General features: G+C 42.4%; 1 protein-coding gene across 3 annotated transcripts in view; it reads right to left on the bottom strand.

Moving 5' to 3' along the window:
• Nucleotides 1-4,924: 4,924 nt before the first annotated feature.
• LOC135716715 (specificity protein transcription factor 3-like) overlaps nt 4,925-17,993 on the bottom strand; it is a 63,999-nt gene continuing 50,930 nt past the window's right edge. For all 3 annotated transcript variants that reach the window (XM_065239012.1, XM_065239007.1, XM_065239009.1), the window contains 3 exons: nt 10,873-12,288; nt 5,203-5,568; nt 4,925-5,133 (listed from right to left, as the gene is read on the bottom strand). In XM_065239012.1, coding sequence (XP_065095084.1) covers nt 4,984-5,133; nt 5,203-5,568; nt 10,873-12,288 — 1,932 coding nt within the window. In that variant the 3' untranslated portion in view covers nt 4,925-4,983. The remainder of the gene's footprint in view (nt 5,134-5,202; nt 5,569-10,872; nt 12,289-17,993) is intronic.

Below are 17,993 nucleotides of genomic sequence, written 5' to 3'. Positions count from 1 at the left end.
GAGTGAGGTGAACTGAGTGAGGTTAGTAGTAACAAATCGTTTCGGGTAGAATCCATGCTGGGCACATGAAATGTAGTTTTTGGTGGCTTCAAAGAGAGCGTTGTTTACAATTATTTCAAAAACCTTAGAGCAAGCGCTCAAGGACGTTATTCCACGGTAGTTGACGACGTTACATTTGTCACCCTTTTTGTGAATCGGTGACAGAAACGAAGTTTTCCATCCAGCAGGACATTTTTGCTGTTGGAACGAGAGATTGAACAGTTTTACTAACGGTGTCATCAGAGAACTCGAGCAGTTTTTCAACACAGATGAAGGAATCCCATCAGGACCGGGTGACACGGAATGTTTGAGCTTACGTAATGCATTTTCGACATGCTCCTCGCTGATCTGGAAAATTCTAAAGTCGATGCTGTCTAGCGGCGTATCACGAACAGCAGCCTCTATCTGCGATGGCGTAGCAGGCGTATTTGAGAAGACATTCTTGAAGTGTTCAGCAAAGATCTCACATTTACTAGAGGCTGTGCTAGCAAATTGGTCGCCGAAATACATGGACGTTGGCAATCCATCTTCCTTGCGTTTAGTACGAACAAAAGACCAGAACTGTTTGGAATGTAGACGTAAATTTCTCTGCGTACGATCAACGTATCGAGCATACAATATACGGTTATACCGTGTGTACTTGTTACTGGCCATTACAAAGCGATGTTTGGAGTGCTGCGAACGACTCCGACTATACGTTCGAAGTGCAGATCGCCTACGGTGCTTCAACTGGCGGAGGCTCCTGTTCGTCCAAGGAGGCTTCAGTGAAGGGCGCTGAAGAGGCACGTGAGCCTCGATGACTTGACGTATCTCCGTGTTGAAAATACATACAATATCGTCCAGATCCTGATCAGAATCCAAAAATTGCCAATCGATTGATAATAGCGCATCATTCATCGAACTATAATCAGCCCGACGAAAATCGAACCGGCAGTCGTCTAGAGATGGTTCAAATGACACTGGTACCGAAATAGAAACGGTGACGTCAATAGCAGGATGTGGAGTATCGATTTCTACGAGCGATTCAGCCGCTTCGGATACGCAACAGCTTGATAACGCTGAGTCATTCACGAGTACTAAATCGAGAATCGACTGTTCAAAGAGCTACGATCTGTCCTGAACACAGTGTAAGAGTCGTTGAATAATTGAGTAGACAAGATTCAATCGTTCAGCCAAGTCTCAGTTAGCACGATAACATCATATTCCGAGTCAGTTGTAGCAAAGAAGAAATAATCTATCTTTGTCCGAAGTCCTCGTGCATTCTGATAGTAAATGCGTAGCTCGGAAGTTGTTGAGGAAGGATTGCCACAAACTTCTCGTCCGTTCCTCGGCAGAATGCAATGAATTTGAGTGAGTGTTGCGCTGAAATCCAAATGTTGATCACGAGTAGAATCATTGAGAAAGCACGCATACTTGCCTGAAAAGCCAGGATGGGAGACTCTCGCCCTATCTCCGACCACAGCTTGGGGACATAATACCACCGCGACCATTACTTTGATCTATTGTGGTGTATTTTTTTCAGTTAGATTAGGACCGAATGTCTGGTACTTCTTGTTTTTTCGGGACCCCCTGGTCTTAGTGTTGGTGTTAGTCTATGGTTTTATCACATAATATGAAAGTAGATGCCAATTGATAGTGGATAGCGTTGTTATCTCAAAAATGACTCAAATGCATATGGGACTGATATGCGATTGTAGGCAGTATAATGCCGAATCAGTTGGAAAAAGTAGGCATTGAGGCATTCCATGTAAATTAATCAACAATTTTGTCACATGTTCGATGTAAGATCCGAATAGAATTGACATCCTGCTGGATTACAACATTAGGACATCAGATGCTGGATCCGAATAGGGAATGCGATGCCGGATTCCGATAAGAATCCGATGCCGGAACCCGATTGAGAAGTAAGTTAAAGTTAATGTAAGATTAAGTTAACGTTATGTAACGGTAAATTAAACTTATAATACAGTTATGTTAAAATTATATTAAAGTTAACTCAACTGCAACGCATCAACTCATCCGGATTCCTCCAGCGGATCAATTTTGAAGTAATTATTTTCCAAAATTGATCCGCTGGAGGAACCCGGCTGAGTTAAGCATCCTTACTGATGCAGCTGGAGAGGTAGCTCATCGATTCTTCCGGTTCGCCTCCTAGCATCGTGCTATAAGGTACCAGGCGATAACCAGGGTAGTTGATCGATAGCTCGATGACGTCATTTCGTTGGCGTCTGCAATGGGAAATTCTCATAGCAGGCGTTGACGATGGGACGTTGTCGAGTTGTTGAATAGCAACTATCGTGGTAACTCACCAATTACCTGTCGATCTGCCAAATTTGGAAAGACGTCTGCATTGAATTGTCTCATATAATAATATTCCGCCCACTATATCACAAGAAATTGCGAGTAGCTGAGTGGCATGGAGATAAGTTAAGCATTGGGTACAGGACCAAGTCTCCCCTGGGTGGTGCAAGAAGATGAACGCAATAGAATCATCAAGTTGCCATAAGGCACGGAATGAGACTATTGCATGGCTGGGTAGTCAAAGTCTTCCATTCGTTAGTCATTTCAGGTGGATTAGAACAGGTTTAGGTGGGCGTTGGCCAGATTTGGATTTTTCAGATGTAATCCTGGATAGGACCCTGTCATTGAACGTCGCGTGAAAGTGGAACTTAATGAAGGCCTAAGTACTTTTTCGTAGTTTTTAGTTTTCGGATTTGAAAGATCGTCGGTTACAGTGGCCTGCTTACTGAGCAGAAAAACGCTGTCCCAGGTCCTTACATATCAAAGAGATTTATGGTAAAATCGCTTGTGTATCGTGTATTTTGCGAAACTCGTTGTTGTCGTTGGTTCCGGGTTTGAATGGATACACAAATTTGAGCAACGGTATTATGTGATATGAGGGGCTCGGTGGCCTTAGAGCAACCGTTTTTGCTTACTGAGCAGAACATCATGAGTCTAATCTCAGGCCCATCCACATTCAAGAATCGTCAATCGTTTTATTTGTTAATATGACTACATGGTAATAACAGCAACTCGGTGATTAAAAAGGTGCTCGTCTGCCTAGTGGCAAACGTTTTTGCTTACTGAGCAGAAGACCGTGGTTTTAGTCCCAAGCTCCTTCGAGTTATACGATCGTTAGGACATCAATTCAGCTTATCGTTTACCAAAACGAACCCTGCTGCAAACCCAACCCTCTTATCCAACATCCCAGTGATTCCTCGTGGAAGTGCAGAGGTGTTCTCGGCTTCCATCAAAGCGAGTGTCATGTCAACACAATCCTTCCCATTCCTTTCTTGACCTGTGTTCGGGCGCGGCCGGCGTTGGTATTGCCTAATTTAAGATCACCAGTTTTTCCACATTGAGGATGATTGCTAGTCCCAAGCATCGTCTATTAGTTCTCTGTGTAATTACAGCTGATCTGGCAGTAACATAGTAGCAACCGTGGGCGGTCAATCAAGCTCAAGCTCAAGCTCAATTTTGTCACATGTTTGTTACATGTTTTGTTATATCAGCAAAAAATATGGCGATTCAAGAACGTGTCAAGATAAATTTTCCGTTTCATTCTGCGCCGCGAGTGAGGTGACTCTCCGTGTAAATCAAATTGATAGTCACCTTGCGAGTGAGTCGATTTGCTTCGCAGAAAAGGACTCATTGATTGTATGTATCCATTCAATAGTTCACAGTGAGTAGCCATGATCAATTAAGTCATCATTTACTTGTTGGGGGTTTCCTGATTGGGTGCTTTTGAACTGGGAGAGTTCGCTTATAGGATAACATTCAAGGAACTTCCAATGCAGAAAAAAAAATCATTTTCTTACCTTGTTCAAGGACTTTGTCATCGAATCGATCACTCGCAGCAAGTTTATCAAAAATAGAATTTTGTATTATTATGCCTAATTGTTACGATTTCAACAATGATTCGAGAATTTTCCGAAGAAAAATATCAATCTATATGTACAATTACAAAAAAAAAGTGGTATTTCCTTTTTTACTATCCTACAGTTTTGATTCCTGTTTCGAAATGCGGTATACTCGTTATTGATCTTCGTGTTTTTGAGAATATGTTCACTATCCTTATCCTCCAAAAAAACAGCACTAGCTACGCTCCTGCTCGTTTTGCTTGAATGTATTTTCCGTACAACTCTCCTATCATACAAACATATCCAACAAATTGGCGAATCGAGTTGCTGCGCCTATCCACTAAAACTGAGGATTCCCGTTTCTTTTGCTTTGTAGAATTTGTGTGTTCAAATAAATAAATTAAATTAGATAAAATTAGTGATTGATGATAAAAAAAATAGCAATAACAACAGGTGAATAATGCTCGTTTACAGCGCTGTCTAATAAATAGTGGAGGGTAAAAGTTCATCTTTTAAATACTATGAAAATATATGCTTTAAAAACAAAGAAACAACAAATACATATAACTTAAAGGTTTACAGCATTTTCCCCACAGAGTCGGCCACGTGTGAGACAAAGTGAAAAAGAACATTAACATGGACAGAAATGGCTCCAACAAATGCACGTGTTTGTCTTTTTGTTTTACATCCCCGTATTCGTGCTGTGGAACTACCAAACTACATAATACAACGTAAAATATTCCCCAGCGGCTTATTGGCGGGGGATCGATCAACAAATGAATCAACCTCTACGTACGGCTTTTGGGATTTGCTGCTGCATGCTGCCGATCCTTTCCTCTTAACGTTAGGATCTGGCAAAAAATTTGTCCTATCTAAAAACAATGTTTGAAATGATGAGTATTCGAATCGATTCGTGTCCCTTCGACGACGGCGACGGGAGGAATCCTTCATCGTGTGCGTATTTTGGTTCCCATTGCAGAATCCGCCGGTCGCACTTCCTTTTTTTTATTTATGTATTTGGTGTCAGCTGATGATCGCTCGGTGCTCGGGTTCAGTATCCGACGACCATCAGCGGGTGCTATTGCTATTGAGCACCGGTTGCGAGTTGCGGTAGGGCTTCCGACGCTGGAACCAGCACCGTGCTGGTTGTGCCGTCCGATGCCGTTTGCTGCTGGGCGATCAACTGGGGCAGGGAGATTTGCACCGGCAGGGTCTGGTTGTCTGCCGTGGGAACCTGTAGAGAAGGATGACAGCATGAACAATTTGAGCTGGTTTCCGAATGAGGCGATCAGCGCAGACTTACGTGTATCGTAACGCCTTGGGGTAGGCAGATGCTCTGCGTTAAGGGCGAAGGCTGAGGATGAGGCGGGTTAAGATTCGACATGGAATTTGTACTAGTAGTTATTGTCAACCCGGGTGGAATGCCCGCCGGTAGGGACAGCGGGACAGGCACCGTGCCAGATGTCGTCGAGACACTGTTGTCCGAGTGGTTGTTATTGTTCGGGGTATTGCTGCTGGTACCGTTGCTTGTGGGATTATTATTGCTACTGTTGCTCCGGTTCGACGAGTTGGCAGCCATTTCCTCTTTCAACCGTTTGGTCATGTGGGACTTTATGTGCTTCCGGAGGTGGTCTTTGCGGTAGAAACCTTTTCCACAGTCGCCGCAGATCTGCGATGGAGGAATTATATGAATGAGTAAATATTTACTTTTAGTTGTAATACGAAGTTTTGAGCTTTAAGCTAGGCGTTAACAATCTATTCTCTCTCATAATTTCGATCAGTAAAAATATGGAGGATGCAGACTTTATATTGAGAAACGAAACATACACGTTCGGCTACAAATAGTGAATCGACATACCAACAGCACTGGTCATCACAAGCTCCTAATTCACGCTTCCACGGCTCATGCCGACGACAAAAGACCGCCAGCAGGAGGTGCTGGAGCGCAGACAAATTCCATCGGATGTGTAATTAGTGGAATTTCGAGCAGATTTCAGAGGGAATTTCTCTCAACTAAGGGTTTTAGATGCACATCCACAGTTATTAATTGAGTGCTTTGCAGATTGAGCTTGAGCTTGATTGACCGCCCACGGTTGCTACTCTGTTATTGCCAGATCAGCTATAATTACACAGAGAACTAATAGACGATGCTTAGGACTAGCAATCATCCTCAATGTGTAAAAACTGGTGATCTTAAATTAGGCAATACCAGCGCCGGCCGCGCCCGAACACAGGTCAAGCAAGGAATGGGAAGGATTGTGTTGACATGACACTCGCTTTGATGGAAGCCGAGAACACCTCTGCACTTCCACGAGGAATCACTGGGATGTTGGATAAGAGGGTTGGGTTTGCAGCAGGGTTCGTTTTGGTAAACGATAGCTGAATTGATGTCCTAACGATCATATAACGCGAAGGAGCTTGGGACAAAACCCACGGTCTTCTGCTCAGTAAGCAAAAACGTTTGCCACTAGGCAGACGAGTTCATTTTTAATCATCGAGTTGCTATTATTACCATGTAGTCATGTTAACAAATAAAACGATTGACGAATCCTGAATGTGGATGGGCCTGAGATTAGACTCATGATGTTCTGCTCAGTAAGTAAAAAGGGTGCTCTAAGGCCACCGAGCCCCTCATATCACATCATACCGTTGCTCAAATTCAAACCCGGATACGACGACAACAACAAGTTTCGCAAAATACACGATACACAAACGATTTTACCATAAATCTCTTTGGTGTGTAAGGACCTGGGACCGCGTTTTTTTGCTCAGTAAGCAAGCCACTGAAACCGACGATTTTTCAAATCCGAAAAGAAAGATAAGCTTTAGCAGATTATGCTAAAACTTGGTTTACATGCGAAAAACATGCGACTGATTTGTGCAACGCTGAATGGATCAAAAGCATGTGTAAGGGTTGCAGATAAGATTCCGACCTCATTCCTGACCTAGTCTACGCGTCTGGTAGGTAAAAGCAGGTCTATGCACTGTCAAACAGGAACTTAGTGAGGCTTTTCTACGTCTCTTTCCTAACTGATTAAGGTGATTCCTTGATGAGTTCACAGATGGCTTGATAGTTGATATGCACGATCATTTCAAATTTTCTCGAGCACAAACCTCGGACATTGTTGCGATATCGCTCATAAAATTGGAACGTATAGTTTCAGTTTCATTGTATGTTTTATAGGAGCTGATATTTGTGTTCTTGATGTTTCGAGGGTATAGTAAGATCAATTAGAAATAATGTTATCGCAGCGATTCACCTTAAATCAAGCGGTGAATAGAAATATCAGTTCCACAATGTAAAACAAATCAAATCATTTATTTTTTGCACTAAATTAAGACTGTTTTTCCTTTGCCTGAATTACCTTATTTAATATTGACTGGGTTTAGTCCTAATGATGGATTAAGCAATACCAGGAAATACAATATAGTCAAGAAGTCCAACTTAATTCCTAATTCTTAAAAAATGTATCACGGAATCTCTGACGCAGCGTCTCGCGTGCCAAGTGAAAATCAAATAAGGAAGCAACACGATTGAAAACCCTTTGTAGCCCATTGATAGCACCATACGATCTATAGTTTGTACGACGAAAAGGTATCCTCAGCATTGCGTTGTTACGGAGTGCTCGTGGTTGAACGTTAACGTCGATTTGTTGTAGAATAGAAGGGCAATCGATTCTGCCCTGTAGAATGTCTGCCACAAACAGGGCCCTTGTCGTATCTCTTCGACTCCACAAATGATCCAGGTGAATTAACTGGCACAGATTTTCGTAGCTTGGAAGGCGATGAGGATCCCTCCAAGGCAATCGTCGAAGGGCAAACCAGATGAATCGTCGTTGAATAGACTCTACTTTTTGTACACTGTTTTGGTAATTGGGATTCCATACAGGGCAACAGTATTCTAACACCGACCGGACGAGGGAGCAGTAAAGCGACTTCAAACAGTAGATGTCCATGAAACTTTTAGCTATCCTGAAAATGAAGCCGTGCCTTGTCGATCACGGACGAGATATGCTGGCTGTATGTGAGTTGACAATCTAAGATGACTCCCAGATCCTTAATGTGATTCACACGATGTACGTCAACGTGGTTACCGAACATTTCAAGACCAACAATTGAAATGGCCTTAACTCCATTTTGTAAACAAACCTTGTAAGGTCATTTTCTCGCGAACCGAAACCTTCATTCGCAAACCAATCGGGTAGAGTAGAATTTCCCCTACATTATGTTGGTTTGCCATTGCGGACTTCGGTTCGCCAGAAAATGGCCTTACAATGTTTGTTTACAAAATGGAGTTGAGGCCATTTCAATTGTTGGTCTTGATTTTGTTAGATTTACAACCATGCGGTTCAGTTGGCAAAAGCGTTGAGTTGGAGTTGGAGAAGGTGGCAGTCAGCGATGGCTCGGATTCGGAGATAGATTTTCATGTCGTCTGCGAACGACAGTCGTGGACCGTCGAGGACGCAATTTACGTCGTTCTTTTTTCCTTGATTTGTTTTCCGTGCTGAGCACCAATGCTACCGACGTCAGGGAGGCAGCTCCCTCACCTGGACCCTACCTATCGACCCATCAACTTATGAACCGGGGACCAACGGCGTGATCAGAGATGTTATACCTCAGAACATCCCGGCGGCGCCGACTGGGATTGAACCCAGGCCTACTGAGGTGATAGGCAATCACGCTTACACCACCGGCGCCGCTAAATTAACGTCGTTGAAATGCACAAGAAATATCAACGGGCCGCGGTGGCTACCTTGCAGAATACCCGAAGTGGCAGGGAACGAAGGAGATCGGCAGTCGTCAATTGCAACTTCCAAATAACGATCAGATAGATAGGATATGCGAACCATCGTAGGAGACTGCGGTTTATACTGAGCCTATCCAGTTTGGCGATCGCTATAGGATGGTTCAACTTGTCGAAGGCGGCTGATAGGTCAGTGTAGATGACATCTGTTTGCATATGGTCTGTCATACTCTCCGTGATGTACGAAGTGAGACACAGAAGGTTGGAAGTAGTCGACCGCCCTGCCATGAAACCATGCTGGTCTTCGCTCAAGTGCTGCTTGAAGTGAGAGATTAATGGTTCCATTACGACCACCTCGAACAGTTTAGATATGGCACACAACGATGTGATGCCGCGGTAGTTATCGATGTTTCTTTTGCATCCCTTCTTATGCACTGGAAACTTCTCAGCTGATTTCCAGCACCCCACTGGAGAGGGACATTTCGAAAAGAACGCAGAGTGGAGCCACCAGGCTATCGATGTGTTGCTTGAGAAAGACGGAAGGAACTCCGTCAGGTCCAGGCTTAAATGAAGACTTCAGTTGCGAAGCCGCCCTAGTTATCATAGCTGCCAAAGATTGACCAGACATTGGAACATTACTGGCTGCTAGAGAAACGTGCTCGTCAGGTAGGTTCTCATCGCAAACATGGTTGAGAACAGACGGCAAATTTCCTGAGGGGATGAACCTTCTTCGCCGTTCAGTACCATAGTCGATGGAAGGCCAGATTCCTTTCGTTGCTCATTCACATAATTCCAAAAAGATTTCGGGTGAGATCGAAGCTTCCGTTGCACATCTCGTTGATAACGCCGATAACATTGGCGACTGGGTTCGTTGATACGCATGATTGATCCTCGCATAATGGTCCTTGAGTTGTAGGATGTTGTACTTGGTGTATTTTCTTAGCGCGGCTCTTTTGGAAGACTTTAACATACGGAGCTCACTTGTTTGCCAAGGATGATGATTACCTTTTTTCGGAACGTGTCGCTGAATGACGTAAGCCAAAATATGCGAAAGCGTTTGGGCAGCTGCATTGACATCGGCAGGGACGAGTATCCTGTGCCAGTCCAAATTCGAAAGAAGTTCCCCGATACTGTCGTGGTCAGCATTTCGGAAATCGTAGGAGACCTCTAGGGGGCTCAGGAATTTGGTTGCCTTCAAGTACAATAACTTAAGGAGGATTGTGTGGAACAGTCTTTATCAACGGAGAAACACCCGAAGACAAATGCGGAGCAGTTTCCTGAGCGGTGACGAAGCAAAGGTCTAAGCTACGATTGTTCTCATTAACCACGTGGTTGATTTGCTTCAGAGTGGCGATACTGTAATGATCCAAAATGCTTACAGCTCCAGAGTGAAATGTAGAACGGTTGTGGTCCGGATAGAGGAATCCACCGTAAGATGATCGCCAAGAAATTGCCGCCAATGATTATTATGATTACGAATTCTACTAATGTTTACAAAAGTAAGAAGGAATTTAATGTTTCAATTAAGCATAAACATGTTTCTTTGTTGGAATGGTATCTTTTTTTCAAGGTCAACGTTTCTAAAAAGATCATTATTTCACACTTTCCAAAATATGAAACCCCGTTTAGCCTCAAAAGCGGGCAACCGTCGAATGTTTTCTAAAATTCTGAGACTTTTTGAGATTCCAAACTTCAAAACCTTAGGTATTTAAATTTTAAAGCATAACACTTTTACAAGACTCGTGTTTTTTTTTCTCCAAAATTAAGAAAATTTATCGTGTTACAGAATTAACCTCCTGGTTCTAACTTTGCTCATAGATTAAATGTCGACGGAATGAATTTCGTGGAAAAGCTGCTAAGCATAGGAACTCTTTTTACCACACACTTACTCATTAATTGGTACGTTCAAGTTAGCGTGTATTCAACATTACTCTTGAGGAAGCGTGTATAAGAACTTTAGTTCACACCCATCGAAAGTAACCATACAAATTTTACTAGTTTCGTGATTTGATTGTCCTGGAAGACCTGTGCTACCTACAAACGCATAGCTGTTCTATTAGAATAGGAAATCAAGCAAAGATGTGACTGCTATGCTTTTATGGGCAAATGGAAACGTGGAAATCTTTGAAACCTAAGCTTGGTTTTTGGAACATCTATTGTTAAAAATCCCAAACAAGATCTTACTCTAACCGCATCACGCGGTGTTCCTCCACTACATCCCCCACTCACCTCCGTTTTCACCCCGCTGTGTATGACAAAATGCAAATTCAAATGCTCCTTCCGCTTGAAACCTTTCATGCATACGCTGCAGATGTACGGCCGTTCCGGATTGTGACCCAGTTTGTGCCGTTCCAGGTGCTCCTTCCGCTTCAGACCCGCGCCGCAGATGTCGCAAATGAACCTCCGCTCGATTTTGTGCACCGCAAGGTGCTGTTCAAGGCACTCTTTCTCCGGATAGGCCATGTGGCACTCGGGGCAGCAGAACAGGACCGTCCCGTCGAGCGCCGTGGTAATATGCACTTGTCCCGGCTTTTGCCGTTTCGGCTTCGGAGGTTTCGATTTGTACTTTCGTTTCTTTCGAGCTTTTCCCGAACCGATCGGCACGCCATCCTCGCCCGGCGTACCGGTCGTCGAAGTGGCGGCCGCAGCCGTTGTCGTCGGTGTCGAGGCGGATTCGTTGTGGTGGCTACAGGTGGTGTCGCCGGATATACTGCTGGCATCCTTGAAACTACTGTCAGCCTGGCTGCTATCCGCGCCAAACTGAGTATTGTCGTTGGAGTTCTCGTCGATGATTTCGCGCTTAATAAAAGTGGTCCCAGGGGTGTTGGGTATGGAACCGCCGATCAGGTGGTCTCCATGGGCTAAAGGTACATTCGGTTCATTATTATTGTTGTTGTTGTTGTTGTTGTTGAACTTAAGGAACGGTTGTAGATTGAGTCCCTGACTTCGCTGTTGCAGAAATTCTGCAATGTCTGCACCGAACGCTGGAGCAGCCGTCAGGTTGGGGATGTTATTCCAGACTGCCTCCTGCTTGATTGACCTTATCGGTGGCGATAGACTTTGTTCCACCTTTATCGTAGGATGGATAGACGAATCATGGCTTTGATGTTGTAGTTGTTGTTGTTGTTGCTGCTGCTGCTGCTGTTGCTGTTGCTGCTGCTGCTGTTGGTGGTGTTGTTGTTGTTGATGCTGGAAAAGCGAGGCATTTTGAGCTTGTGCTAAGAGTTGCAGGTCCTGGGGTTGTAGAGCGGCAACTATCGTCATGCCCTCCGCAAGACCGTGGTTGTGTACAATTTCTTCGTCATGGGGACCGTAGGCAACCGTGAGGACGGTGGTTCCTTGCTGGAATCCTTGGATGGGTATTTGCATCTGGCTCATTTGGAATTTAGGTTGCTGCTGAGTCGGTTGAGGCATGGGATTGGGATTCAACACCTGGATCTGTACCGTCTGCTGGGCATCACCAGGCTTCGCACCGGGCATCGTTATCGGCAGGGTGATGTAGGCAGGTGTGGCTTGTTGCATATTAGCAGCCGCTGCCAACTGTTGCTGCTGCTGTTGGAATGCAGAGGCCGCTGCCATCGCATTCCCATCCATCGGACGCAGAAATTGCATGCCTGCATCGCCACCGGATACCAAACCGAGGACCTAGAATGAGATTAAAAAGGGTGGATAAGATTTGAGCTATAGAATTATGTATTTATTCAATCAATGAAAAATAAGAAGACAAAATTGAACCATGGATGATGAAAATGAAGCAAGAAAAAGAAAGGATTACGAAAGAAAATATCAGCAGAGGCTAATGACTTAACTTAATAATACATTTAGATTGAGTTGCATATCTTTCCAAAGTGCCAACAAAATGGTTAAATGTTACATTTGAACCGTATACCTAAGGCAAACTAGTTCCACCGTAGTCATCGAGCAATAAACTTCATTTGGTAGTCATCGGTAATACACGCTTCCATTTGTTCGCCTCATTCGGCCGTGTGTTTAGAGTTTAAATAAGTTCAAGTAAAAGTGAAAGTTTCATTTCTTCATCTCCTCTTTCCCTTGCTCACCTAGCTATCGAACCAAACCATACCATTTACCGCTACGTCTCTTTTCCTATTTTCTGCTATGTATCTACACAACCGCAAACCAGAAACTAAATCAACCACCTCACCACAACAAGTGGCAGAAACCACGAACGGACGGACAGACGACAGCGTAAACCCCATGCAGAGATAGCTATATTTCTCTATTTACCACCCAAGCATTCAACATGCAAAGCATACCGGTGAACATCATCAGCGATCGTGATCGTTTTGCCAAAAAGGAAATGCGAAAAGCGATAGTTGAGAAAATTGAGAGAAAAGTGCAATCTTCCTCGGAGTCATCCACTCTCTTCGAAAGATCATCAAGATCACATGGTTGGTTGGATGAACTCCAACTGTGTGAGAGTGTATGCGTGCGTGGTTGATGGGAGATGTAATCGAATGTGTGTTTCAATCGCATCTTTGGAATTTCGCTGACCACAGTGAGTACATATTTGGTAAAAGGCACGATGACATCGCTATGAGGTAAGAGATATGTGATCTGCTGGCGCCAAGGCAAGGTGGATTCAGTGTTTATGTTTGTTGCGAATTTTAAGGTTGATTTGTTACCGATTCGAATTTCACTCGCACTAAATCACGACCTGCCTGTTCGGTATTTTTTGTACTGAGTTTTGAACAGCTGTAAAATTCAGTAAACTAAAATAAATTCTATACAATATGTTTATATTAATTTTAATTTAGTTCAGCCCCTTAATGGAATCCCTTATGAAGAGCTTTTGAGTGGGTTGAGCTATTTTCTTTTAATTCCGTTATAATGGCTTATCTTTTGACAGCTACGAGTATTTCATCCACTTACTCAGTGCAGGGCTGGTAGTGCTGATGCGATATAATAGTAGTGACTTTAGTGACTTAAATTACGGAAATAATTACCAAATAGTGACTTGAAAACCCATTAATATGGTAACTTAGAAATTCAAATACAGTTTGATATTGAAATAATTTTTTTATGCCATGGAACTTAAAATGGAATTTCATAAATTCCTCTAATTTAATCAAATCTCACAACGGCATCTCCTGTGAAGACCATTTGAAGTGATTTGAATAATTTACTTTTGCTTACGTTATACATGATGACTAGCAAATAGTAATTCCCATTTTTTTATGATCTTGAATTTGATTCTGCGTTTTAAATCTATTAAATTTTGATATATCTAGGTAGATAACTTTGGATCGTGTACCGGCGCCGGTAGTGTAGTGGTAAGCGTGACTGCTTTCTCACCCCAATGAGTCTGGGTTCAATCCCAGCCGAGGTCGGTGGGATTTTTATGAGGCATAAAAATCTCTCGTCACGTCTTCCTTCGGAAGGGGAAGTAAAGCCGTTGGTCCATGGGCCGTCTGTTGAATGAATGGATGCGATGATATCCTACGCAGGTGTGGAAAGCTGCCTTCCTGCACATTCGATTGCCGTCAATGGATGGCAATCGATGTCCGTCGGTAATTGGCACTAGATTGAGGAACAGAGACCGACGTTAAATAAAGGAAAGAAGAACTTTGGATCGCAGTAGGCCGCGCTTGAAAACATTTTTTGCTTTAAATTTGTTAATTTGTGGGCTGAAATTTAGTTTCAAGTGTTCATAAAGTTATCATTTAGTGATATATCGTGTTTTGCCTGTGTTTGCCTTGAGTGACTCGGTTGACCTTGAATCTAACATCCAAAATCTACGACGCAGCTTCAGTTTCATTGTTCGGTGTCGAAAATTGCCTCCTGGGAGCCCGGTTCTCCGAGTTCGGATTCCACATTTTCGACATGTAGTTCTGTTCTATTGATAATGTGTCCGTCGCGAGTTTTGGTGGTAATTCGGTGGCCGACGTCGCCGTGAATCAGCAAGTTTTCCGTTTGCAAAAGTGCTCGGTTGCTGGTTTCTCTCCGGTGTCGGAGATTGCGAGCAATATGAAAGATGCCTCAGTGCATACGCCCAAGACTGGACGGGTGGTAGATGGCGGCCGCGAAAGGTTCCTGGGGAAAGCACCAAACGTGAAGCTCCTCCCAGATGACCATGGCAATGCAAGACAATTTGTGTTCGTTGAAGTAACTATTACGACAAAGGTGAATCACGAAATGAGATGCAAAACGTAGAGAAAACTACGGAACCCATGGATTGGAGAATCAAATTAACATGGTGAGACCAGTCCGAATACATTTTACAATAAAAAAAACATAAATTAAATACGTGCCAGGATTCAAAAGAAAATTTTAAATCTGGAAGCATGTGTGTAATACTAATATCCAATTGATAGAGGTAATACATACATGCGGGGCTTATTGTAAGTGAAAGTAGCCTCGGAATGGGCGTGACTCTCCAGACAATCTGAAATGGGTTGCTATCACCGTCTAACTCCTGGACTAAAGCTTTCTACAATGACCAGGCATGGAAAATCATTTACATTCATTTCATGCAATCATTTACATTCATTTACCTCTAACTCTTTGCATCAACAGCATTTCGCAAAATGATGTATAGAACTTAAGTAGGTTTTGTTATTAGCTATAACTTTTGCTCATAACTCAAATCTGTATCTCTTATGCATCACGAATTAGAGCGGGCAGAACTTGTTACTGTTTTTCAGTGAATGTAAAATACATTAATTGAAAAACAGTAGTGGCTTCTGTTCGCTCTGGTTCGTCATGCATAAGATATACGGATTTGAGTTGTTGACAAAAGTTGTAGCTAATATCAAAACCTACAAAAGTTCTATACCTTATTTTGCGGAATTCTGTTGATGAAAAAAGTTAGGGGTAAATGAATGTAAATGATTGCACGAAATGAATGCAAATGATTTTCCATGCCTGACAATGACTATAAATGCGACATTGTAGAGAGAGTTCTTCCATAATAACACTGCCGGCCTGTGAGGGTTAGAGGGAATACACACACATCTAGGTAGATAACTTTGATAATTCGCTAAGAACTTTTCACAGAATTTCTTTAGAATGATCTCAAGAACTTTTTTAGAATAAATCCCCTTCTCTTAAACTTTGAGACAAAACAAAAATAATATTGCATTCTTGAAATTCTTTGCAGAACAATCAACAAAATTCTTGGGAATAGATTATTTTTGTAGTTGTAAATGCTTAACATCAAATATCACACCCAACCGAGGGATGTAAGATTCGCTTACAATTATGTGGGATTCATCATCAGACGATGTTAGTGGAGACCGCATGAACCGAGGATGCGATATACCTAGCTGCGATCCAATGCAAGACAATTGGAGACTGAAAAATGTAGAGTGTATTAGTGAGGTAAATTAGTTATGTCGAAAAAAATAGGAATCCGATTGCCGACTGGACTCGAACCAAGAACGCTTCGATTATCAGACCTGTGCTTTCTCCACTGCTCTTTCCATGCTCCTGAATATGGATAGCCTAAAAGCAAACATGAAGCGCTCATTTTCTCGCATACTCGACTTCGTATGCTTTTTCTGCTGGAGAGATTCGAGGCAAGTGTGTGCGTCGTTCTACAATGTTCTACAATGTGCGTCGTTCTACAAGCTTACTGGTATAGTCGAAAGCGTAGATAGAACACGAAATGAAAAAGACAAAAAAAAAACCATTACATCGCCTGTAAGGTCAACTTCTAACATTCGCTGCGATGTTCATGAACAGAGGATGATAGGAAACGGAACTAACATTCATTGTAATAGATTTTTGGTTTGCGTGCAGGATTAAAGTACGATACGATAGATGAGAAGATTAAAGTAAAGAGTTGATAGTTCCGTTATAGTGTGAAATTTGTATATAGAAACTAGAAAACGAACAAAGGACAATTTTGAGGAAGGTACGAATCGGGTGGAGCATTTCCTTTACCAAGCCCATCCGTTAATGATGGATGGTGAGCGGTGTTTCACCCTGCCATCGGTAAAAGGGATGATCGCCGATTTGCTCATGCACCACCGATGTGCGGAAACAGTTCTATCCATTGTTTCACACTCAAGTCCCATCTGACGTAAACAACTACCTCATTCGTACCTTCCTCAAAATTGTCCTTTCTGGACCAACAATAGAAAAGGGCCCATCAGCATTTGTAAACAAACCGTTCCAAAGCCCTTTACTCACAAAGCGAAGGCTACCCACGGAAACCAACGCCATTATCGGATAGGGGAAATTTCTACCTACACGATGATGATGATGTTTCCAATATACATTGTTTTCGAGAAATTTTGGAAAACAGACTGTATAAAATAGTATCAAACATAGTTTCCATTTGAATTCTTTGACGCACATTGTCTATATGTTTTGAATAAAAAATTTCGTTAAGTCAATATTTTTTGGAATAAACAATAAAAGCAGTTGCTGACATACTTAAGAATCGTAATTTGTTGTTTATAAATGAACCTTTATCAGTCTCACTTTATTTTAGACCAATGGCCTTTTTGTCCCATAAGAGTGGTCCTCTTGTCCCATAACATTTTTTAGAGCGGGTACGGCATGACATTTTGAAACAATAATTAACATTTTTTAATTTTAATTTCAATGATAATACATGGATACAAGGTTATAAACTTACAATTCTTGATGCACCGAATACTATATATACGCATATCTATCAACGCACTATCGTTAGGGTGACCTTCTTGCCCCTAGTTCCCCTATCCTTAATTGAAATAATACTGTAACTCACACAGAACAAACAACAGAAGATTATTCATCATCTTCTATAGTCGGTCTCCAACAATGTTCCCCACTGGTTCCAACTCTTACCGGCACGGATAGACCGTTGCTTTTCATATCACGAAAGGCTAGGTTTCTGGTCTGCCTTTGACGGTATTATAAAACCCCATAATACAGGACTTCTATTATTCTATGAACACAAAACACCAAAATTTTGAACACTCGCCACTTTCAGCGTCATCTTCATTCCGATTTATCCTTGCGATTTCAACCCAAAACTTTCAAGGTGCCAGAAATACCGGATTGCCGGGATGGGTATTTTTCAAACAATTGCAGCTTTCTCTATGACCGGCACAATCGGCACATCTGCGGCACACTAACAAAAAATATGACTCAAGATTAGTGTACGGAGTGAATATTTAATGTAGAAAAAAATCACTTTCAAGGCGTTTTTGATAAAAAAAAAACATCCCATATAATGCAGTATTCTACATCTAATGCATATTTCTGCAAGAAATGTTGAATGTTTTGAAGAAAACACACTTAAACAGTTCTATTTCTATTAGTTTTGTCGTGGGATGTGGTGAGAAATGGTAGTAATCATAATAATTATATTTTTTTTCAGAAAACGTGCCAACGTGTCT

This window comes from Ochlerotatus camptorhynchus, unplaced genomic scaffold (assembly GCF_037179485.1).
Source record: "Ochlerotatus camptorhynchus isolate MF236.1 unplaced genomic scaffold, CSIRO-AGI_Acam_v1.1 ptg000046l, whole genome shotgun sequence".
NCBI classification, from domain to species: Eukaryota; Metazoa; Arthropoda; class Insecta; order Diptera; family Culicidae; genus Ochlerotatus; species Ochlerotatus camptorhynchus.
The sequence above is the reverse complement of the archived record's forward strand: the minus strand, read 5'-3'. Positions and strand labels throughout refer to the sequence as shown.